The sequence below is a fragment of the Prionailurus viverrinus genome, chromosome X (assembly GCF_022837055.1).
Source record: "Prionailurus viverrinus isolate Anna chromosome X, UM_Priviv_1.0, whole genome shotgun sequence".
NCBI classification, from domain to species: Eukaryota; Metazoa; Chordata; class Mammalia; order Carnivora; family Felidae; genus Prionailurus; species Prionailurus viverrinus.
In genome coordinates, this window is record NC_062579.1 from 43754441 (window position 1) to 43780302 (window position 25862).

Consider the following 25862-nt stretch of genomic DNA (forward strand, 5'->3'; position numbering starts at 1 on the left):
GGAAAGCCTTCCCAACAAACTTGTCAGGCCACTTTGAATTGTTGCCTCTTTTCTGCTCACTGTACTTCTAGTTATGTTTCTAATGTGTCAATTGTGTCTCTCATGAAAGCTGGGATTCTGTCCCCTCCCCACCTCAGGTGTAAGGTTGGGCACCAAGGAAGTGCTGAGTTCACAAAAGGGAAAGAAAGAGAAAATGTAAAGAGAAGGCGGCACTCCTGGACCCACCCCACCACCCACCACCACCACTACCACCACAAAAGAATGTCAAGCAAAGCATTTGCCAAGATAAATCACTTTTATCTATATAGGAAAGGGAGGATCTAAAAAAAATATAAATTACATTAGTAACACAACATAAGAAAAAAACAGGGGAAAAAAACAACAGAGAAGTCTGTATGATGCTATTCTAACCTGTTTATAAAAAGGCCCTGCATCAGAAATTCACAATCCTACCCACTTCTAAAAATATATTTAGACATGTACAGAAGCGGTGGGCTTGTTTTTAAATTGTTTGCTTTTCTGTAAAAATATATTAAAGGTGAATAGAAATCCTCTCTCCCTGCCCCCTATCCAACCCCCAGCTCTGTGCTAGGGACTGGATACCAGAGGTTAACTCTCACCATGTTCTACACCTTAGTTACTACCACTCCAACCCCTCCCCAACTCACTTCACTTAGAACCTGAAACATTAAAAAAAAAGAAAAAGAAAAAGCACACTAGCCTCTTTGGAAAAGCATAACTCTGAGGGTAAACTTGCTTTTCATTTAAAACACAAAACAACATACAGGAGACTCTGAGAGCCCAACTAAACTAAATGGAAACCCAGTCAAATGGAAGTTGGGTTTCAGCTCCACAGAAACTTCTAACAAAGAAACAGAGGGGAAAGAGGCCTGGAACCAGGGGGATTTGCTAGCAATTAGCTGCCTTTGAAATATCAAGGGGGGAGGGTGTTAATGGGCAGAAGGTCTGGGGTCCTGGTCTTTGTTACAGCAGTCAGGCAGGGCCTAGTCAGGCAGTTGCCTACACAGGGACACAAACTGTTCCTCCTTCCCTCCCCTCACTACCCTCTGCTGCCTTGAAATCCCCAAGAAGAGCAAAGCTGGGTGGAAATAGAGGGGAGGGGAGTGGGGACCTCACGTTCTGTTGGGGGGGGGGGAGGTAGCCAGGCTTTTTGCCTTTGGTGTGACTAGATGGAGGACTGCATGGCCCCTGGGGTCCCCAAAATAAAGGAATGGGGTTAAGGGGCCCCTGATTCCAAATGAGGAGAGTAGATGTGGGGCTGTAGAGAAAAGAAAGAAACTGGAGACACAAAGACAACAAGGGCAGCCTCACATACTCCCATAGCCTGCAATGGTAGCTATTAAATTCCCCAGAAGCACTGGGCAAACTGGGGTGAGGTCAAAGTGGGGAGTAGAGGACAAGGATGCACTCCACTTGGGCAGTACCAAAATGGAGGGAGTGGGGCATTATCCATCCAGTCCAGGTTGCCAGAGAGGCGGGACAAACTGAGGTGGAGGGAGACAGTGGAGGAGGAGGGGTTGGGCACTGTCTGGACAATAGAGACATCCACAAAGGGAAGACAGGGAGGGGAGGATCAGATGATCTGCTCCTTTACAGATGGGCATCTCCTCTCCCACGTTCAGGCTCTCGAATAGCCCATCTGTACTCTGCTTGAGCATTGACCTGATGTCTGGGAGCACAAAGGCCCAGAAGCAAAGATGTGAGTTCTGAGGTCTTCTTTAGACCAAGACCTTAGGTGGGGAAAGGAGGGAGGCTCCTGATGGAGAACCCAGAGGTGAGCTCTCCTGTCACATCCTTTCCAGAAGGTCCAGGCTGTGCTCTGTGGTACAGGTGAAGAGAGCAGGCTGTACGTAGGGCCAGAGTTATCTGCTTCAGTGGTAGGAACTTTCAGACTGTTGGAAGATCACCTGTTGGGGCCCAGCTATAGCCACATGGATAATGTTCTGCAGGACCTCAAAATCCAGGCAAATCCCTGAAGCTCACCCTGGGACAGGGGACCTCATCGGTAGCCACCCAAAAGTAGCTTCCTCCAATGGGCTACAAAGTCATGGTCAAAGGCTTGGGTGTTGGTCCTCTCCCCACCTTTAGACATGACAGAAATCTCTCTTCTTCCCAAAGATGAATGAAGTCGGCCCATAGCCTTTCTAGTCCACCTCTGGAAATGGCCCCTACTGGGGCAATAAGGAGACTCCAGGCCCTCTTCTTTATTTTCATGATGCATTTGGCAAGAGGGGAAAGAGGCTAGACCCTTCTCCCAGGAACGAATCTGGAATGGGATATGTCCACTTGGCTGGGGGGCAGAAGGGGAAGAACATATGGGCAAAGGTGGACAGGCTTCTGCAGACAGGGCTGGAGTTGTGGAAAGTGTTGAGCACTGGGAACTCCATAATCAGGGAAATAGCAAGGGGCCCAGGCTCACTTTGTTTCTCTTCATCCTGCCTCCTAGCTCTAAGTGGAGATGCGAGTATAGGGCAGATAAGGCTGGTAAAAAAGAAACAGGTTGAAGCAGCAGAAGAAGGTTCTGGTCAGCCAGAAACCTCTCCCATTTACCTGCTAGTCAGAGGTATGGAGAAGGAAGGCAGGATGCTCTAGTGGAAGTAGAAAAGGGAGTTAGGGGAGTTGGTGAAGGGGCCCTTTGGGGAGTCCGTGCCTTTGGTCAGTTCCAAGAAAGCAGGACAATGCGCCTCAGCACCTTGTCCGGGGCAGATAGGATCCAGGAGTGCCCCGAGAGTTGACGATGGAGAAGGCAATGGGGGTGAAGGGGAGAGGGGCAGGACACTAGGGGGCTCACAGAAGTAGTTTGCCATTTCTGTGGATTTTCAGGATACGGCCAAGTCTCTGCTTTGCTGTGGCCAGGCCCTTTTTAGGACGCTTTCCTGTGGGGAAAAGAGAGGTAAGTAAAGGCTATGGCAAGGGCTTCAGCAAGAACTCCAGCACCATCTATATTTGTTCTACCCCCCTCCTCTGTTCCTTTGCCCACAGAGTGTCCCCATTCTTATACTGGCTCCAGGCACATCTTGGGCAAGAGGCCCTTCTTAACTACTTCCATCATGCCTTGGCGCTTCCTCCTATGACCTCCTGCAGCAGCTATCTACTCCCTGATTAGCCTGATTCCTTTTCCTCATTGATTTATTTGGTCCCAATCATTTTCCTTCCTAAATTCTGCAGGGATGTGGTAATGCCTCCCTGTCCTCTTATCCTGACCATGGAGACTGGACAAGTGCCTGGTTAGTGATTATAGCTCAGTGTCCTGGAAGGTGGCATTCCCACGGCCTTGTTTCATTAGCAACCCTCATCTTCATCATCCAATGCCACACTGACTTCACCACCCTTGAGCTGCATACTCTAGGGACTGGGCTTTGAAGGCCAAAGTGAGGAAAAAGAGAGCTTGAGTCATGCCCCCCCATTGCCTCTTCCTCTCTCTCCCCACATCAAATCACTTCCCATGTCCACTGTGACCTCCTCCATATTTGATCAATTTATCTTCTCCCTCTTCATTCCCTCTGCTATAGCCCCAGCTTCTCTTCACTGCAGCCTGAAACCTGTGTATATGTCTCCTCCCTAGACTTCTCACCCACTGCCTACCCTCCACTCTGGTCATCAGAAGGCTCTTTCTAAACCCACATCTGAAATGCCCCTGTTTAACATCAGTTAACGTCCCTTCATTGCCTAAGAGATCAAATACAAGCGCCTTAGGTTGACCATCAGTATCCCTCCCAGGTATTCTCATCTACCAGGGTACTTAGGGTTTGGAGCTGGTGACCCTAAGATCCTACTCAGTTCTGCAACCATATGGCAGCTGTACCTTGTCCTGCTTGATTGCTCTGGGAGCCAACTGAAGGGCGCCGCTGGGTCAAGAAGACGCCAGGGGCCATGGGTGTGGTGCTGCGGTTTGCCTGGGCCATACCAAAGGCATTGGGACGAGCAGTATATTCGTGGTCAGCAAGACTTCCTGAGAGGGCCTCTTGTTTAGGCTCAGGAGGAGGCAGGGGCGAGGAGGAGGTGAGAAGCTGGGGTGTAGTTGCCAGAGTTGGGGCTGGTGCTGCCATGCTGAGATTGGACTCTTGAGGTTGAGGCTGTTCTACCTCCTTCAACAAAGGCTTCTTCTTGATGTATTTCTTCTTCTGGGCCTTCTGCAGCTCCTGAAATATAAGCCAAGTGGGAGGGGAAAATTCAGGAGTGGAGAAGAGAGAATTGCCCAAAAAGGAAACTAGACATTGGTAGATGTGGTTCTACAACTCTCCCCACCCCAAGTCTAGTCTGGATGTTATGTATACAAAACACAGACCTTCCATCACCTGAGGTCATCTCTTTGGTACCATCCACCCTTAAGTTATCACTGCCACTAACCAGTACAGTGGTAACAGAAGGGTAAATGAGTTCAGAGACTTGGGTTTTGGTCCTAGCATTGCCATTTATGAGGTGGACTATGGATACTTCTAATAAGAATAGCTACATTTATGTCGGCACCTAAGGCCCTTTATACAGTTGACCCTTGAACAACGTAAGGGTTAGGGTAGTACTAACCTCCCATGCAGGCGAAAATCCACATTTTGACTCCCCAAAAACTTAACTACTAATAGCCTACTGTTGACTGGAAGCCTTACTGATAACATAAATAGTCAATTAACATATATTTTGTATGTTATACATATTATATACTGTATCCTTTGTTTTTTAATATAATTTATTGTCAAATTGGTTTCCATACAACACCCAGTGCTCATCCCAACAAGTGCCCTCCTCAATGCCCATCACCCACCTTCCCCTCTCCCCTATCCACCCTCAGTTTGTTCTCTGTATGTAAGAGTCTCTTATGGTTTGCCTCCCTCCCTCTCTGTTTGTAACTTTTTTTCCCCTTCCCCTCCCCCATGGTCTTCTGTTAAGTTTCTCAAGATCCACATAGGAGTGAAAACATATGCTGTCTTTCTCTGACTGACTTACAATAAAGGCAGAGAAAAGAAAATATCAGGAAAATCCTAAGGAAGAGAAAATACATTTACAGTACTACACTAAAAAAAAAAAAAATCTACGTATAAGTGGACCTGTGCAGTTCAAACCTGTGTTGTGCAAGGGCCAACAGTCTGCTTAACTTCATTTAATCCTCAGAGTAGCCCTGAGAAGGAAAATCCCTCAGTTTATAGAAGAGAAAACTGAGGTGCAGGGATATTAAGTAGTTTGAGCCCAAAGCCTCACAGGTGAAGAACTGCTAGGTCCAGGATTCAGCCAGGTCTATCTGAATACCCACCCTGTACACTTCTCAAAAAGGAACTCTGAGAGTGAAAGAGGAGTAGCTTTGGAATAAAATAAAATTTTTAAAAAAACAAAGAAAAACAAAAACAAAAACAAACCCAAACAAACAAACAAACAAAAACTGGGGCTCAAATATAGGCTTGTGCTCCCTGAGTGGGATGACCTCATCAAGTTACTAACCTTTGTGAATCTCAATCGCCTCATCTGTAAAATGGGCCAAATAAATCTGTTTTTCAGGGTTGTCAGAGAGATTAAATAAAATAATGATGTAAAAACACTTAGCACATAGTAGGTACTCAGCAAGTGGTGAACTATTGCTCTATCTTCATATCTTACAAGGTTTCTCTTATTTTTGCTGGTCTTTTAATAGAGGACTTGGCAATCCTCCAGGCCACTAGGTCTTAAAACCTCAATTCTGGATGGGAGAGATGAATAAGAAGTTATGGCACTTCTCCCAACATCTTGGATTTCATCCATCCATTGCTCTATGGAGCTACTATCCACTGTGTAGTGGGTACCTGTAGAGTGGGCATCTGGAGCCCTGAGAACCTGGAAAGGTGGTGCTAAGAGCACGTGAACGACTTCACCTTCTGAAATGCTACACAGCCTCACAGACCAACTCAGTGATTACATTTCTTTGCCTTGGCAGCACGGGCCTACTCCTGCCAGGCTGTGGCTACAATAGGAATTTCTGGGGGATAAGAATAATAATATTAGTAATACAGGCCAGGTACTGTTCTACAATTTAACTCATTTAATACTCAGAAGAAGTATGAGAAGAAAGAATTAAAATCACATTTTGAGAAGAAACTGTGGCACAGAGAGATTAAGTCATTTCCCCAAGGTTATAGGACCAATATGTGACCAAGCTGGGATTCAGACCTAAGCCACTCGGCTTCAGAATCACTTTTCTCAGCCATACTGCTATTCTACCCATACCAGAAACTGCATTTCTGCCCCCATTTCTCTCATCTGAATCCAGAGATTATCTATTCACACCTAGATCAAGTAGCTGAAATTTTTCTACCTTTGCTGCCAATCTCCTCATGTAATTCATCCAGATGAATTACAGAAGACTAGACTGTTTTATGACAGGATCACTTACACTTGCCAATTTCCTTGCTCAGAAGCCTGTTAGCAGGTCTTCACCCAAGTTCAAACTTCCCAGTCTGACATTCATGGTCTTCTACAGTCTGGCCATTCATCCCTATCCAACCCATAATGATTACACTGAGAAGCTAACATGTATATAGTACTTACTCTGTGACAAGTGCCATGCTCTGAGCTTTTCCATATATTACCTCATCTAATCCTCAAAGTTTATGAGGAAACTGAGGCATAGAGAAATTAAGTAACTTGCTAAAGTGGTAGAGTGAAGATTCAAAGTCAGGCAGGCTAGTTCTACAATCCATTTTTTAATCTGAATTTATCTTACCCTATTCCCTATGAAGCCTCCAATCCAGAAAAGATCTACTCATTTATTTATTCATCCATCCATTCCTTCATTCATTCACCCAACACTGACTAAACACATGTTTAGTATAGTGGGGATACCAAATTAAATTAGATATATCCCCACCCTTCAGGCACTTACAGTTTAATAAGGAACACAGAAAAGCACACTTATGACTGTTAAGAGAGAATGCTACAGAAGCACAGAAGACTACTGTAATAAATTGGTGGTAGGTGGTATGAAGGTGTGTTAGGTAAGGCATCCGAAAGGGATAATTCCCAGTGGGCAGAGGAACAACCTGTGCAAAGGCAGAGGCATGAGACACTGTGATACACGCTAAGTGAACTTCAAGTATCATGGTACAATAGTATAGCTGGTGTGAAGGGCATGTATGAGGGGCTGGTAGGTTAGGGAGGAGAGGTCACCAGAGAACAAATTAAGAGGGCCTTGTGTGCTTTGCTAAGGATTTCCCTTCTCCTGGAATGCCTTTCTGTTCCTTCCAAAAGCTCAGCCTACAAAACGCCTCCCAGATTCAAATCCTCTTCTTTCAAGTCATCCCTCATCAACCGAAACAGAAGTGAGCTCCTTAGAAGGCACTAAAAATAGTTTTCACAGCTTTAATTAATGTATCTGTTTATTTAAAGCAGTAGAACACTCCCCTCCCCCACTTTTTTTCCAGATTACATCCAACATGGCACTAGGATATATATAACAGAGGGAAGTTCTGGTCAGAGATGGCCTACCTGCCCTGCTTGGTCTCTGCTAACTCCCAACAACAGCCTCTGAGACATTTCTAAGCAACTCGAGCGCTCCATATAACAGCATATTTAAAACATCGTTCTATTAAATTTTATTGAGATAGGATATGATTATTAAATTCATAAACATTTAACTATTTTATTGAAATAGCAAGTAACATGAAATTTGAAGTTAGAGGATATGAGTTTGAATCTTGTCTCCTCCATTTACTGGCTGTATTATCCTGGACTAGTCACTTAAAGAGAGCCTCATTTTCTTCACCTGTAAAATGATGAAAATATCACCTATTGAACAGAGCTACTGGGCAGATTACATGAGACGTTGTACATGGAAGCCCCTAACATAAAAGCAGATACCCAACAAATGCTCTAAGCAATAGTGTGTGGCATGAAGAGCCAAGAAGATGTTGATAAGGAGAGAACCAGAAAATTCAACTCCAACTGTTCCCAGGGTTGCTGAGCGCAGTATACACATTAGAGAACTTTGTAAACTGTAACCTGCTAGGAGGTCAATTTAATTCTAGTGAAGTGACCCTTTAGGACAAAAACTAGTGGGTGAAGTTTTCTTGGGCAGCAGGGGCTGAAGATTAAGGCAATAATATTTGGCACAGAGGACAAGGAAAGCCTCTCCCCCAAAATCAAAATCCAATACTGGTTGGGTGGCAGAGAACTTGAGTACACTCAGCTAGTAACCTCCTCGGGGTTCCATCTGATGGCAAATGCTCTCATTCAAGGACAGCCCTGGTCCTTCCCACCTAACAGGATTTTACACACCTAGAAAGGCAAGTGATATCAACAAGAGCTTTTCTCTGGCCCCCTATTTCCTTTCATCCTAAATCATGTCAACTGTGTGATCTGTGGAACTAGCTTGTCATTGAGTTGGGCTGTGAAGGATATAGGAGGAGCCTAGGATAATGCCATATATAAAGATCAAAGGCTACCCACCCACTCCCCGATGAGACAACAGTGGGAACCTATCAGCCTGAGGTCTCAGTTTTAAGGCTCTAAGGAAACTGGGGTCAGTAGCAAGGCCACTGCCTAGATGTCAGCACCTACCTGCTGGGCTAGTTTTGCAGCTGCTGCAGCCAAGCCCGTCTCAATGGAAGCTACCCGGGTCCCCTCACGCACAGGACGGTCCTGCTTTGGTAGAGTTGGGGTCACACGGGCTGCAGAGGAAACAGGATGAAAACATTTATCTGAATGTCAACCATATTCCCTACCTCTGAGCCTCCCCAAAGGTGGTCTCACTGGTCCCCCTGCTTATAGCTTTTTAGAAAGTTAGATTTTGTTTCCCATCAGGGAAGAAGCTAATTTACAAATGCTCAAAGAACACAATGCACACACTGATTACAGGGTAAAAGTTAACTTCCCTGAATTGGCATTTAAGGTTGTCCATGGTCTGCTCCTGGCCTACTTACCTCCTCAACCTTATTTCTACATCCATATTCTCAGCTTCTCTAAACAGAATGGCTTATTATACCTCCAGAATAAGTACAGCTCATCCTCTCTCCCTGTGCCTTCATCCTCACCATCCATACTGCCTAGAGTACCCTCTTCCCTTTGTCCCCCACTTCAAAACCTGCCTATCCTTCAAAGGCAAGCTGAAATCAACTTTCTATACAAAACCTCTAGGACCTCTCTGGCTCACACCGACTTCTCCCTCTCCTGAACTTACAACACATACAAGTCACTCAATATATATTATGTACCATCTTGTCTCATTCCCTAACATTGATGTGCTGCTGTGTGTGTTATGTGGTCAACCAAACAGGCTATGAATTCCTGAAGAAGACTGTCTTTTTGTATAACCTTTTTATAGTGCCATAAGAATCTTGAATCAAAAAATAGTTACTTATCCCACATTTTACATAGGAAGTATACTTCAGGATAACCAAATGGGCCCAGATGATGAAGGCAAACTCTTCTTTATAGAAGAATGCCAGCTAATAAATGGAATGACAGAATTAGAAAATCACAGGTTTGCAAGGCCTAATAAAACAATTGATTCTAGGGCACTGGATATTCACACAGTACCTAAGTATTACCTCACATACTACTTGTAGTCTCAAGAAGGAAAAAAACTAGCTTTATGACAGTAAGATCCTATCACCCCCTTAACTAAACATATTTTTTTAGTAAAAAAAAATCTTTTTTAATGTTTATTTATTTTGAGGGAGAGAGAGAGAGAGAATATGAGCAGGGGAGGGTCAGAGAGAGAGGGAGACACAGAATCCGAAGAGGGCTCCAGGCTCCAACCTGTCAGCACAGCGCCTGATGCAGGGCTCGAACCCACAAACCGCAAGATCATGACCTGAGCTGAAGACGGACGCTTAACTGACTGAGCCACCCAGGCGCCCCCCCCCACCTTAGGTAAGTATTAACCTGATTGTTACTAATAGTGAGACAGCTGACTTCATGTGCCTCCTGATACAGTGCAATATGAAATTCACAGCATCACCTGGGAAGTAGTTTTGCCAAAGACCTAAAATCAAGTAAGTGGTTCATATTACTTCCAGTTTTTAGGAAATGAAGAGATAAGACAACAAGTTAAATGACAACATGAGAAAACAATCAGACATTCTACAAGATAACTGGCCTGTTTCATTAAAAAGACAATGTCACAAGGAAACAAACAAATCTAGAAGGTGGGATGTGTTACAATTACACTAGCTTTTACAATAATCAACAGCATAAAACAAAAAAGGGGGAATGCTCTAGGTTAAGAAAGACTCAAAAGGTATGACAGCCAAATACTTTGTGAACTCTGTTAGATCCTGATTTAAACAAATCCACTGTAAAAATACCTTTTTTGGTTAGACAATTGAGGAAAATTGATTATGGACTTAGTATTAGATCATGGATAGGAATTATCACATTATTAATTTTGTTATGTATGATAATAGGATTATGGTTATATGAGAAAATGTATTTTTTTAGAGATGCTTATTAAAGTACATTGGAAGTGAGGAATGACACAATATTTAGGATCTGCTTTAAAGCATTGACAATTTTGATAAAAAGAAAATAGATGAATCAAACATAGCAAAATTTTGGTAACTGTTGATTCTTAGTGGTGGGTGTATGGGAATTTATTGTACTATTCTATTTTTAATTAAAGAAAAAAGTCAGTGCCAAAGGAAAAAAAAGAGGTGGTGGTGGTTATTGACCTAGATTTAAAGATTCCTTGGTTAGCTATTATTATTATTATAAAAAGACTTTCCGTATAAGCATATGCAGATTACAGAATAAGCAATTCAAAAGGCTGAAGTCCTCTCTTTATAAAGGTGACATTTGTTTAAAAATGATGTGAAGCAAATGTAGCAAAAATGTTAATGTGCAATTTTGGTTATAGATTCTTGGATATATTTTATATTGTTCTCTATAGTTTTGTTATGTGTGGTGGTTTTAAAACAAGGCCTCAAATTCTTTGACATTGTTCCTATTGATAGGTGAGGTCTTATGTTCCCTCCCATTGAATTTCAGCAGGCTTATTTGTAGCCTATAGAATGTGGTGAAGGTAACACTGCCTGACTTCCCAGGCTAGGTCAGATAAGGCAATTTCAGTTTCTGCATTGCTTGCTAGAACACACACTTTGAGCCCTGAGCAGGCATGGAAGAAGTTCCATTGCCTTGAGGCCACCAGGCAATGAGGAAGCTAGTCACATGGAGAGGCCACATGTTGGCACTATGCTTGGCAGTTCTAGTCCTTGAGTCTTCCCAGCCTAGGCACCAGATATGTAAGTTAGTGACACCTCAGATGATTCAAACTCTTGGCCATCAAGAAACCCCCTCAGCTTTCTAATTTTCCCAGATAAGGCCCCATACTATATGGAGTAGAGACAAGCTACCCTTACTGTACCCTTTCCAAATGCCTGACCTGTATAATACATGAGAAAGTTCTTGTTTTAAGCTGGAAAAAAAACCCCTCCTTCAGTGAACCTGGATTTTGAGGAAAAAATACTATAAAAGACATTTTGTGGGGCACAGTGGAGAAAATTTAATGATGGACTGGGTATTAGACGATCTTAAGGAATTATTAACTGTTAAGTACAACAAAGGTAGTATGGTTACGTAGGAGGGTGTCCTTAGGCGATATTGAAGTATTAAGGGGTAAAATATCATGTTATGGCTGCACACTACTTTGAAGTGGCTCAGCAAAAGCTAGAAGATAAATGAATAAAGCAAATACAGCAAAATATACTGAGAATATAGGTGTTTGTGTACTATCTTTCTACATTTATGTATGTTTGAAATCTGTCATCATAAAAAATTTTAAATGACTGAGACTAAGAGATTATAACAACCCAATGAAATGTTTAGTCCTTGAAAACATCCTGATTTGAATACACAAATTATAAGATACTTTTGGTACAACGGGGGGGGGGGGGGGATATTTGAATAAGGATTTGGTATTAAATGACGTTAGAAAATAAATGTTATTTGACTTAGGTGTCATAAAATGGTACCATGGTTATAGAAGAAAATGTCATTTTCATAGCAAAGCACACTGAACTATTTGGTATGTCATGATGGATGGCAATAGCAAGAATGACAAAGTTAAGGACTTCCAAAAACACACTCCTGAATTAAGACAATGAAAAACTGGTAAAAATTGTCGGAAAAAAACTTTTTCAGAACTCTGGATAATTAGCTAAAGGCTTACAGCAACCCTCTAGTGAATTCTAGTAGGGAAGTGAAGACTGTGAAACGGGTGAGAAGGACACTTTTTATTGTATATCCACATGTACTTTTTGCCCTCCTGGAGTTTATACAATTATTATTATATTTTAACGTTTATTTATTTATTTTTGAGAGAGCACACAAGTGGGGAAGGGGCAGAGTGTGGGGGAGACAGATGATCTGAAGCAGGCTCTGTGCTGATAGAAGACAGCCCGATGCAGGGCTTGAACTCATGAACCATTGAGATCATGACCTGAGCCGAAGTCAGACACTTAACGGACTGAGCCACCCAAATGCCTGCCCTTTTGGGCATCGTCGGAGATCCATCGTCGGTAAATAATCAGAGACACCAACACATATACAGATGTTCACCTCAAATATTACTAATTGTGAAAATGTGGCAATAGGCTAAATGCCTCACGTTAAAGAGAAGTTAGGTAAACAAGGTATATCCACAGAATAGAATATTTTGTAGCCATTAAAATACTTACAAAGAATGGAGTAAGGACATGTGTATGAAATAATATTGATTTAAAAGGCCAGGTATATTTACTGGTTTTCAACTTTTACAGTCAACCGCTAGTTACTATAGAGTATTTATCACAAGAAAATGTAAATGCTAACAACCTTGACAATGTAAACAAAAATGTGTAGTTCATGAGAAGTGGGAAGCAGGAAGGAGTACTAATGTCTATCTTAGAAAGTGGATAATCAAGACAGACTGACAGAAGCTGAGAGACAGAGAAATAGAGACTAAGTTGGTACATCAAGAAATGGTGGTATAAATAAACCCTATTATCTTGAATTTTGGAGGTAACAACCAGAAAAAAAAAACTATGAGGCTGCTTCTCAGGCACAGGATTGGAAGTGGGGAAAGCAGGGGCAAAGACTACTGCATTTCATCCTAAACTCCTCTGTACTATTTGCTACCAAATATACACATTAATTTGATTAAAAGGCAAAAAAAAGCTTAAAGCAGGATATAGGCTTGTCTCTACACAGTGTAATTTTAACCATAAAAAGAAATACATAGGAAAAACAGACTTGAAAGAAACGTGTCAAAACACTAACACAGTGGTTGCTTCCGGGTAACTGGATCATGGGTGGTTTCTTCTTTACACTTTCCTCTATTTTCCGTATTTTCCCACTTTTCTATTTTGCTAATCAGCCAGAAACTATATGAAAAAATACAATCAGAAAATAGGACTTAAAAAAGAAAAAAGTAACATTTGCTGACTGGCTCACTAAGAGAACACTTCCTAGGATTACTCTGCCACCCTTGTCCCCCAACCCCAAGCCAACAGCAGAAAGGCCAAATAAGGATGGGTGGGGCCAGCAGGATCTTTATTTCCTGGGGAACCATAGGTAACTAGATGCCAGCACCCTCTGTGAAAGACTGCTGCAGTAATGGCTTTCAATTTGCTCTCATCTCCCTGTAGCATAGGATGATTCTGTAGCTCTCTCTCTCTCTCTCTCCTCTCTCTTGAGATGTAATGTATTTCTCCAACCCTGGAATTGAGGCTTGACTATGTAACTTGCTTTGGCCAGTGGGACAATTGAAAACATGACACAGGCTGAGGCTTGAAAAGTGCTGGTAAGCTGGGGCTTTCCTTCTCTTACTACTGGACATGCTTCTGCTATCCTGTGAAAAAGCTCAGGCTGGCTTCCTGGTAGACGAGGAGAGACCACATGGAGAGAGGCCCTAGCCACCCCAAATTAGGTCAAGACCCCTGAGGAAGATCTTTTTAGACCATCCAGCCCCAGCCAAGCCAGTCCAGACTAGGACAATAGCTTAGCAAACCTACAGAATCATGAGAAATGATCAGCCATTATTGTTCTGAGCCGCTAAGTTTTGGGTAGTTTAATAAGCAGCAAAAGCTAACTGACACAACCTCCACTGTGAAAACCACTGAACCAATGAGATGAATAAAATTACCCTCTAAATTCCATGTTCAACTCAATGACCATTCTTTTTTCCTTCCTCAGAGCTGGCCTCTCAGCCAGTATAGGTGACAGTCTAAGGAGTCTTGGGCCTTGTGGAGTTAGGCAGTCAGCAGAATTTCCTTCATTTGACGACATTATTTATTACCAAAGGTCTGGGATGACAGTAGCTGAATGTTCTCAGAAGTCTGAGACTGCTTGTTGGAATACGCTCAAGATCTTTTTTTGGAAGTTTATTTATTTATAATGAAAGAGAAAGTGTGCACAAGAGCATGAGTGGGGGAGGGGCAGAGAGAGGGAGAGAGAGAGAATCCCAAGCAGGCTCTGCACTGTCAGCACAGAACCCTATGTGGGTCTGGAACTCACAAACCTCGAGATTGTGACCTGTGCCAAAGTCAAAGTTGAATGCTTAACCAACTGAGCCACCCAGGTGTCCCTCAAGGTATTCTTTTCACTTCAAGCCATATAATATCAGAAGCAACATGGTTCGTTACCTCTGGCTATGCTGAGCTGAGTGCATGAAATGTGTCTTATCGATCATTTTTACTCCAGCCCCTAACACGGTACCTGGCACACAGGTGGTAATCAACAAATGTTTACTGAATAAACAAATGAATGACTGAATCATGTCTCCTTATGTTACATATCCCAACTACCCCCATCCTATTTTCCCCAAACCATACCTACAGAGTTTAAGGACAGAATACTGGATCACCTTTAGGACTCCATGGAGCATCATCTGAATTTTTCTTTTTCTTGGGTCGAGATTTCAAAGCAGGGTCATCATCGTCAGACTCCAGGGAAGGATAAACTGCAGTGAAAGGGAAAAGCAGGGTAAACTGAGATTTCGTCCAGAAGGGTAAAGACAGATGGATACCTACATTTCAGCTCCTCCCACTCCTACCAGTAGACCCTTTACTTAATTCATATACAAAGGCAGGAACCCCTGAATGTGCCACATATTTTTCATGTCTTTCTACCTTTGTACTTTTGCTGCAAATGTCCTTCTCCAAGCATCACCTAATTCTGATTCACTCTCAACATCCATTTAGTGAGCAACCTCATGAGTTACTTTACTGACCCTGCAAAATTCAGCTCCAGATTCACTACCTAAAGAAGCCTTCCTTGTTCTCCCAGTCTGATTGAAATGCTTCCTCAACTCTCCAGAGCATCCTGGGTATACCTCTACTGGAGTTACTTGTTATACAGCATTTAAGAGTTGATAAGTAAATAGGTCACCCCTGATTTACCCTGAGGACAGGGATATGTATTATTTGATTTCAAACTAAGGGAGCCTAACAATGCAGAGTGGGCAATCAATAAGTGTTGGCTGAAATGGAAAAAGAAATGCTATGCACATTATTTACAGAAAGGGAATAAAAAGACCATCTGGGCTGAGTGGCAACTGAACTGGCAACAAGATTACTGGAAATGAATTATCTGAATGACAAAACACACATATACAAGTATCTCATCCTATACACATACATACAAACATCCAGTTTTATCATACTCTCCTCATAAACCACATGTGACACCTATAGGATTTAATGGGAAAATGGTCTAGATAGATGTACTGAAGTAAACTCTGTTACTACTGCTGCTAAACCTAAAAGAGAAGCAAAGTGAGAATGAAACTTCTTCCTAATGATCCTACTCCCACTTCTTCTAATGACCAGCTTTAAATTTCTCTGGAATTCTACTTCATCAGAGGAATCCAGTCTTGTACTTCCTTCTAGTGGGACCTCTTTTTTTTGTAACTACATGAGATCATGGATGTTAACTAAGTATACTATGGTAATTATTTCACAATATATGTAAGCCAAGTCTGTATACTGTATATGGTATACTTTATACAATTCTGTATGTCAATTATTTCTTAATAAAACTTGAAAAAAAGAAAAAAACGATTTTTTAAAAAATTGTGTGAAAGAGAAAATTAAATTCATTTAAGACTTAATGACAAAAATATATTTTCTAGTTCCTAAAAAAGGAAAGTTGATATAATACACACATTAATAAAATGAAAAGACATGATCATCTCAGTTGATGCAGGAAAAGAATGTGACAAAACCCAACACCCATTCAAGATAAAAAACACTCAGATAAAAGGGCACTTCCTCAATACAGTAACAGACATTTATGAAAACCCACAAATGCTCTCTCCCTGGTATCTCACCGCTGCGTCAGTGCAGTTAGGCATCAGCAAATTAATGAGAGGAGAGAGGAGGCCCCTGCTCTTGGGCACCCGCAGGAACTTACTCCAGCTCCAGACACACCGTAAACACTTTCATCTAACGGAAGATAAGCTGTGAAATCGGATTTCTGAACCACAAGACACATGTGTAAAAACTGCATTCCATGCCAGGCCTGAAATGTTCCAAAGCTCAGTTCGCTATCAGCATCCCAGGTGGTGCAATTAATAAAGAGCTAGCGTGGGGCCACTGGCACAAACAAGGCAGCTCCTTAGAACCTGAACTTCCTATTTGTTCCATTCCTTGGGTAGATAACGTCTGTTAATTACTCTGGAGGTTTTGTTAGAACATTCTATCTGGTCTCGCTGGATCAAGCTCTCCTCTCCAGATCGTCCTATGTGGGGAACTGAAAATAATCCTCGTTTCAATGTATTTTCTTTTAGAAATTATTTTGGCCAGGAGAGAGGGAAGATGGCAGTGTAGGAGGACGCTGGGCTCACCGCGCGTCCTGCTGATCACTTAGATTCCACCTACACCTGCCTAAATAACCCAGAAAACTGCCAGAGGATTAGCAGAATGGAGTCTCCGGAGCCAAGCGCAGACGAGAGGCCCATGGAAGAGGGGCCCCTCCTGAAGTGGATCACCTAAGGAGAAGCGAGCTAAGCCTGCCCCTCCTGCCCCCGTGCACCTTGCCTACCCACCCCAGCTAATACGCCAGATCCCCAGCATCACAAGCCTGGCAGTGTGCAAGTAGCCCAGACGGGCCACGCCACCCCACAGTGAATCCCGCCCCTAGGAGAGGGGAAGAGAAGGCACACACCAGTCTGACTGTGGCCCCAGCGGTGGGCTGGGGGCAGACATCAGGTCGGACGGCGGCCCCGCCCACCAACTCCAGTTATACACCACAGCACAGGGGAAGTGCCCTGCAGGTCCTCACCACGCCAGGGACTATCCAAAATGACCAAGCGGAAGAATTCCCCTCAGAAGAATCTCCAGGAAATAACGACAGCTAATGAACTGATCAAAAAGGATTTAAATAATAAAACAGAAAGTGAATTTAGAATAATAGTCATAAAATTAATCGCTGGGCTTGAAAACAGTATAGAGGACAGCAGAGAATCTCTTGCTACAGAGATCAAGGGACTAAGGAACAGTCACGAGGAGCTGAAAAGCACTTTAAAAGAAATGCAAAACAAAATGGAAACGACGACAGTTCGGATTGAAGAGGCAGAGGAGAGAATAGGTGAACTAGAAGATAAAGTTATGGAAAAAGAGGAAGCTGAGAAAAAGAGATATAAAAAAATCCAGGAGTATGAGGGGAAAATTAGAGAACTAAGTGATACACTAAAAAGAAATAATATACGCATAATTGGTATCCCAGAGGAGGAAGAGAGAGGGAAAGGTGCTGAGGGGTACTTGAAGAAATCATAGCTGAGAACTTCCCTGAATTGGGGAAGGAAAAAGGCATTGAAATCCAAGAGGCACAGAGAACTCCCTTCAGCTGTAACTTGAATCGACCTTCTGCACGACATATCATAGTGAAACTGGCAAAATACAAGGATAAAGAGAAAATTCTGAAAGCAGCAAGGGATAAACGTGCCCTCACATATAAAGGGAGACCTATAAGACTCGTGACGGATCTCTCTTTTGAAACTTGGCAGGCCAGAAAGAATTGGCACGAGATCTTCAGTGTGCTAAACAGAAAAAATATGCAGCCAAGAATCCTTTATCCAGCAAGTCTGTCATTTAGAATAGAAGGAGAGATAAAGGTCTTCCCAAACAAACAAAAACTGAAGGAATTTGTCACCACTAAACCAGCCCTACAAGAGATCCTAAGGGGGACCCTGTGAGACAAAGTCCCAGAGACATCACTACAAGCATAAAACATACAGACATCACAATGACTCTAAACCCGTATCTTTCTATAATAACACTGAATGTAAATGGATTAAATGCGCCAACCAAAAGACATAGGGTATCAGAATGGATAAAAAAACAAGACCCATCTATTTGCTGTCTACAAGAGCCTCATTTTAGACCTGAGGACACCTTTAGATTGAGAGTGAGGGGATGGAGAACTATCTATCATGCTACTGGAAGCCAAAAGAAAGTGGAGTAGCCATACTTATATCAGACAAACTAGACTTTAAATTAAAGGCTGTAACAAGAGATGAAGAAGGGCATTATATAATAATCACAGGGTCTATCCATCAGGAAGAGCTAACAATTATAAATGTCTATGCGCCGAATACCAGAGCCCCCAAATATATAAAAGAATTACTCACAAACATAAGCAACCTTATTGATAAGAATGTGGTAATTGCAGGGGACTTTAACACCCCACTTACAGAAATGGATAGATCATCTAGACACACGGTCAATAAAGAAACAAGGGCCCTGAATGAGACATTGGATCAGATGGACTTGACAGATATATTTAGAACTCTGCATCCCAAAGCAACAGAATATACTTTCTTCTCGAGTGCACATGGAACATTCTCCAAGATAGATCACATACTGGGTCACAAAACAGCCCTTCATAAGTATACAAGAATTGAAATTATACCATGCATACTTTCAGACCACAATGCTATGAAGCTTGAAATCAACCACAGGAAAAAGTCTGGAAAACCTCCAAAAGCATGGAGGTTAAAGAACACCCTACTAACGAATGAGTGGGTCAACCAGGCAATTAGAGAAGAAATTAAAAAATATATGGAAAGAAACGAAAATGAAAATACAACAATCCAAACGCTTTGGGACGCAGCGAAGGCAGTCCTGAGAGGAAAATACATTGCAATCCAGGCCTATCTCAAGAAAGAAACAAGAAAAATCCCAAATACAAAAGCTAACAGCACACCTAAAGGAAATAGAAGCAGAACAGCAAAGGCAGCCTAAACCCAGCAGAAGAAGACAAATCATAAAGATCAGAGCAGAAATAAACAATATAGAACCTAAAAAAGCTGTAGAGCAGATCAACGAAATCAAGAGTTGGTTTTTTGAAAAAATAAACAAAATTGACAAACCTTGAGCCAGGCTTCTCAAAAAGAAAAGGGAGATGACCCAAATAGATAAAATCATGAATGAAAATGGAATTATTACAACCAATCCCTCAGAGATACAAACAATTATCAGGGAATACTATGAAAAATTATATGCCAACAAACTGGACAACCTGGAAGAAATGGACAAATTCCTAAACACCCACACTCTTCCAAAACTCAATCAGGAGGAAATAGAAAGCTTGAACAGACCCATAACCAGCGAAGAAATTGAATCGGTTATCAAAAATCTCCCAACAAATAAGAGTCCAGGACCAGATGCCTTCCCAGGGGAGTTCTACCAGACGTTTAAAGCAGAGATAATACCTATCCTTCTCAAGCTATTCCAAGAAATAGAAGGGGAAGGAAAACTTCCAGACTCATTCTATGAAGCCAGTATTACTTTGATTCCTAACCCAGACAGAGACCCAGTAAAAAAAGAGAACTACAGGCCAATATCCCTGATGAATATGGATGCAAAAATTCTCAATAAGATACTAGCAAATCGAATTCAACGGCATATAAAAAGAATTATTCACCATGACCAAGTGGGATTCATTCCTGGGATGCAGGGCTGGTTCAACATTTGCAAATCAATCAATGTGATACATCACATTAACAACAAAAAAGAGAAGAACCATATGATCCTGTCAATCGATGCAGAAAAGGCCTTTGACAAAATCCAGCACCCTTTCTTAATAAAAACCCTTGAGAAAGTCGGGATAGAAGGAACATACTTAAAAGATCATAAAAGCCATTTATGAAAAGCCCACAGCTAACATCATCCTCAACGGGGAAAAACTGAGAGCTTTTTCCCTGAGATCAGGAACACGACAGGGATGCCCACTCTCACCGCTGTTGTTTAACATAGTGCTGGAAGTTCTAGCATCAGCAATCAGACAACAAAAGGAAATCAAAGGCATCAAAATTGGCAAAGATGAAGTCAAGCTTTCGCTTTTTGCAGATGATATGATATTATACATGGAAAATCCGATAGACTCCACCAAAAGTCTGCTAGAACTGATCAATGAATTCAGCAAAGTTGCAGGATACAAAATCAATGTACAGAAATCAGCTGCATTCTTATACACTAACAATCAAGCAACAGAAAGACAAATAAAGAACCTGATCCCATTCACAATTGCACCAAGAAGCATAAAATACCTAGGAATAAATCTAACCAAAGAGGTAAAAGATCTGTATGCTGAAAAGTATAGAAAACTTACGAAGGTAATTGAAGAAGATTTAAAGAAATGGAAAGACATTCCGTGCTCATGGATTGGAAGAATAAATATTGTCAAAATGTCAATACTACCCAAAGCTATCTACACATTCAATGCAATCCCAATCAAAATTGCACCAGCATTCTTCTCGAAACTAGAACAAGCAATCCTAAAATTCATATGGAACCACAAAAGGCCCCGAATAGTCAAAGTAACTTTGAAGAAGAAGACCAAAGCAGGAAACATCACAATCCCAGACTTTAGCCTCTACTACAAAGCTGTCATCATCAAGACAGCATGGTATTGGCACAAAAACAGACACATAGAACAATGGAATAGAATAGAAACCCCAGAACTAGACCCACAAACGTATGGCCAACTCATCTTTGACAAAGCAGGAAAGAACATCCAATGGAAAAAAGACAGTCTCTTTAACAAATGGTGCCGGGAGAACTGGACAGCAACATGCAGAAGGATGAAACTAGACCACTTTCTCACACCATTCACAAAAATAAACTCAAAATGGACAAAGGACCCGAATGTGAGACAGGAAACCATCAAAACCTTAGAGGAGAAAGCAGGAAAAGACCTCTCTGACCTCAGCCATAGCAATCTCTTACTCGACACATCCCCAAAGGCAAGGGAATTAAAAGCAAAAGTGAATTACTGGGACCTTATGAAGATAAAAAGCTTCTGCACAGCAAAGGAAACAACCAACAAAACTAAAAGGCAACCAACGGAATGGGAAAACATTTTTGCAAATGACATATCAGACAAAGGGCTAGTATCCAAAATCTATAAAGAGCTCACCAAACTCCACACCCGAAAAACAAATAATCCAGTGAAGAAATGGGCAGAAAACATGAATAGACACTTCTCTAAAGAAGACATCCGGATGGCCAACAGGCACATGAAAAGATGTTTAACGTCGCTCCTTATCAGGGAAATACAAATCAAAACCACACTCAGATATCACCTCACGCCAGTCAGAGTGGCCAAAATGAGCAAATCAGGAGACTCTAGATGCTGGAGAGGATGTGGAGAAACGGGAACCCTCTTGCACTGTTGGTGGGAATGCAACTTGGTGCAGCCGCTCTGGAAAGCAGTGTGGAGGTTCCTCAGAAAATTAAAAATAGACCTACCCTATGACACAGCAATAGCACTGCTAGGAATTTATCCAAGGGATACAGGAGTACTGATGCATAGGGGCACTTGTACCCCAATGTTTATAGCAGCACTCTCAACAATAGCCAAATTATGGAAAGAGCCTAAATGTCCATCAACTGATGAATGGATAAAGAAATTGTGGTTTATATACACAATGGAATACTACGTGGCAATGAGAAAAAATGAAATATGGCCTTTTGTAGCAACGTGGATGGAACTGGAGAGTGTGATGCTGAGTGAAATAAGCCATACAGAGAAAGACAGATACCATATGGTTTCACTCTTATGTGGATCCTGAGAAACTTAACAGAAACCCATGGGGGAGGGGAAGGGAAAAAAAAAAAGAGGTTAGAGTGGGAGAGAGCCAAAGCATAAGAGACTGTTAAAAACTGAGAACAAACTGAGGGTTGATGGTGGGTGGGACGGAGGGGAGGGTGGGTGATGGGTATTGAGGAGGGCACCTTTTGGGATGAGCACTGGGTGTTGTATGGAAACCAATTTGACAATAAATTTCATATATTAAAAAAAAAAAAAGAAAACCCACAACTAACATCATACTCAAAAGTGAAAGGCTAAAACTTTTCCCTGAAGATGAAGAATGAGACAATTATGCCCACTTTCACCACTATTATTCAACATTGTACTAGAAGTTCTATCCAGAACTATTAGGCAAGAAAAAGAAATAAAAGGCATCAAATTAGAAAGGAAGAAATAAAACTCTATTTGCAGATGACTTTATGCTATGTACAGAAAAATCCTAAAGAATCTTCAAAAATCTATTCGAGCTAATAATAGAAATCAGTAAAGTTTAAGGATCATGAGAGCTAATAACAGAAATCAGTAAAGCTTAAGGATTATGAGATCAATGTAAAAATCAGTTGTGTTTCTAGAAGAACAATATGTAAAGAAAATTAAGAGAACAATTCCATGTACAATAGCATCAAAAAGAATAAAGCAAATAAGAATAAATTTTAATCAAGGAGGTATGAGACTTATATACTGAAAACTATAAAACATTACTGAAAGAAATTAAAGAAGACCTAAATAAATGGAAAACCAGCCTATGTTCATAGATTGGAGCTCTTAATATTGTTAAGATGGCAATAATATCCAAAGCATTCTACAAATTCAATGCAATTCCTATCAAAATACTGATGGCATTTTTTTGCAGAAATGGAAAAGTTGATCTTAAAATTCCAGTGGAATTGCAAGGTACCTGGAATTGCCAAAACAATCTTGAAAAAGAACAGAATGATGGAATAAAATTGAGAGTCCAGAAAGAAACCCCAACATCTATAGTCAATTGAATTTCTGACAAGGGTTCCAAGAACATTCTATGGGGACAAGACAGTCTCTTTAAAAGTGAGTGTTGGGGCACCTGGGTGGCGCAGTCGGTTAAGCGTCCGACTTCAGCCAGGTCACGATCTCGCGGTCCGTGAGTTCGAGCCCCACATCGGGCTCTGGGCTGATGGCTCAGAGCCTGGAGCCTGTTTCCGATTCTGTGTCTCCCTCTCTCTCTGCCCCTCCCCCGTTCATGCTCTGTCTCTCTCTGTCCCAAAAATAAATAAACGTTGAAAAAAAAAATTAAAAAAATAAAATAAAATAAGAGTGTTATACAAAGAAACATAGTAAAAAACTCATTGATAAATTAAAATCAAATATTAAAAATTATTCAAATAATCCAAATGAGGGGAGGAAATGAGAAAGAAAAACAAAAAGAGAAAACAAATATAAATGACACAATAAAATGGTAAGCCTTCATCTGAACATATCATTAGTTACATTAAACATAAATGGTCTAAAAATAGATAATCAATAAGGATTTTTTAAAACACCATAGAACTCAAGTAAATGGTTACAAAAAAACTCACTTTAAATGAAATCATATAGGTAAGAAATAAAATAGAAGAGTAACTTAAATTTCCCCTGAAAAATACCATTGTGTACATTTTTAATTTGTTGAAATGCCATTGTTTCTTAGTTTATTCAGTACTACATCTGAAATCTGTATGTTTCTGTGTGTAAATCTAACCCATTATTTCTGACTGTGCTAACATTTACCACCCATGACTTCTCCTTTCCCCGAAGGATGGCATCAAGGCCCCCTATAGGAATATTAGCATACCTGTCTCCTGATGGATTTGTGGGAGACATTCTCTGGGGTACATGTTCCACAGTAAGATTTCATGATTAACATTCTTGCCACCAGACTGCACCAGTATGGTCCTGCCACATCCCTGTAAGCACTGAAGTCAGAATTCTAAATTACACTAAGTGATTATGTGGTTGCATCCATTTGCATTTTTCTGCAGATAAGTGAGGTGTACAGCGGTTTCCTGACCTCCAATGAATGAGTCAGTTCAATCTTAGAAGCTTATTTTCCTTTCTTTTTTTCAAACAGTGAATACAGGTTTCCTCTTGGTTCAGTTTAGAGAAATGAGGCCTCATCTTATTCTAAATTATTTCAGTGAATAGCAGTGAGAACAGATTCAAGTTTTTTTTCTCTTAATTCTGTATGGATGTGAATCAAATATCACTTGGGAACCAAAGATAAAGGATACAGGCTGAGTTCTGGGTCATGGTAAAAATAAATGAATCAATGAATAAATGAATGAATACATAAATAAAAAGGAAGAAAGGAAGAAAATGATATAACATACCATTAATTAAAGAAAGCTGGATTAACTATATTATCAGACAAAGTAACTTCAGATCAAGAAAAATTACCTGGAACATAAAGGGAACTAACATAATGACAAGAGGTTGAACTCAATAAGAAGGCATAACAATCTTAAATGTAGATGCACCTAACAGCAGAGCTTCCAAGTACATGAAGTAGAAACTTATGGAACTAAAAAGGGATATAGACAAATCCTTAATTATAATTGGGAGACTTCAACACTTCTCTCTCAGTAATTGATACAAGTACACAGAAAATCAGCAAAGATATAGAACATTATCATCAATCAGCTTGATCTAATTGAAACTTTTAGAACACTCAACCCAACAATAGTTGAATATACATTCTTATCAAGTTCACAGTGCAAAATTATCAACATAGACTAAATCCTGAGTAATAAAAAAAATCATAGTAAATATTAAATAAAACCAAAAGTAGGTCTTTTGAAAAGATCCATTAACTGATAAAATGCCAGCAAGAATGACAAAGGAAAAAGGACAAGACACAAATTACTAATATCAAGAATAAAAAGGGAGATACTAAAGACATCACAGACATTAAAAGGATACTAGGAGAATACTACAAACAATTCTGTTTGTAGTATTAATACTATTACTACTAGTAATAATACCTACTAAGGAAAATAAAACCATAGTTAAAACTTGAAAAAGAAGTCTCTAGGCACAGATGGTTTCATTTATAAATTCAACTAAACACTTGAAAAAAGAAAAAAAAAACCACTAATTCTACACAACCAGTTCCACAAAATAGAAGAGAAGGGAATATTTCCCAGCTCATTGTTTGAGGCCAGCATTGCCCTTATACCAAAACTGAAGTCAGAGAGTAAAAAAAAACTTACAGACCAGTATCAATCATAAACATAGACACAAAAATCCTCAGTGAAATTCTAGTAATTGAATCGGGTAATATATAAAAAGATTAATATACCATGATCAAGTAAGGTCTATACTGTAATTTTAAGTCTGGTTCAATATTTGAAAATCAATCAATGTAACCTATCATATTAATAGACAAAAGAAGAAAAACCACATGATCATATCCATTGACAGAACAAAAACACTGGGCAAAATTCAATACCCACTCATAAACAAACTCTCAGAAAAATAGGAATAGAAATGAACTTCCTTAACCTGACAACCTATGGCTAATATTATAATAGTGAAAAGACTGAGTGGAATTGGAAACAAGGTAAGGTTGTTCACTCACCATACAGTGCTTCAAGTTCTAGCCAAAACAAAAAGGCAAGAAGAAATAAAAGACTTACAGATTAGAACGAAATGAATAAGACTGTCTATATTTGCACATGACATAATCATCTATACAAAAAATCCCAAGAATATATTTTTGAAACTCCTAGAATAAATTAATATACCAATATTGCAGGATACAAGGTCAATACACCAAAATCATATTTATGCACACTAGCATT

General features: G+C 40.7%; 1 protein-coding gene across 3 annotated transcripts in view; it reads right to left on the reverse strand.

The window, feature by feature from the left end:
* Positions 1-276: 276 nt before the first annotated feature.
* PHF8 (PHD finger protein 8) overlaps positions 277-25862 on the reverse strand; it is a 95472-nt gene continuing 69886 nt past the window's right edge. For all 3 annotated transcript variants that reach the window (XM_047843635.1, XM_047843636.1, XM_047843637.1), the window contains 4 exons: positions 14822-14917; positions 8542-8651; positions 3827-4163; positions 277-2897 (listed from right to left, as the gene is read on the reverse strand). In XM_047843635.1, coding sequence (XP_047699591.1) covers positions 2809-2897; positions 3827-4163; positions 8542-8651; positions 14822-14917 — 632 coding nt within the window. In that variant the 3' untranslated portion in view covers positions 277-2808. The remainder of the gene's footprint in view (positions 2898-3826; positions 4164-8541; positions 8652-14821; positions 14918-25862) is intronic.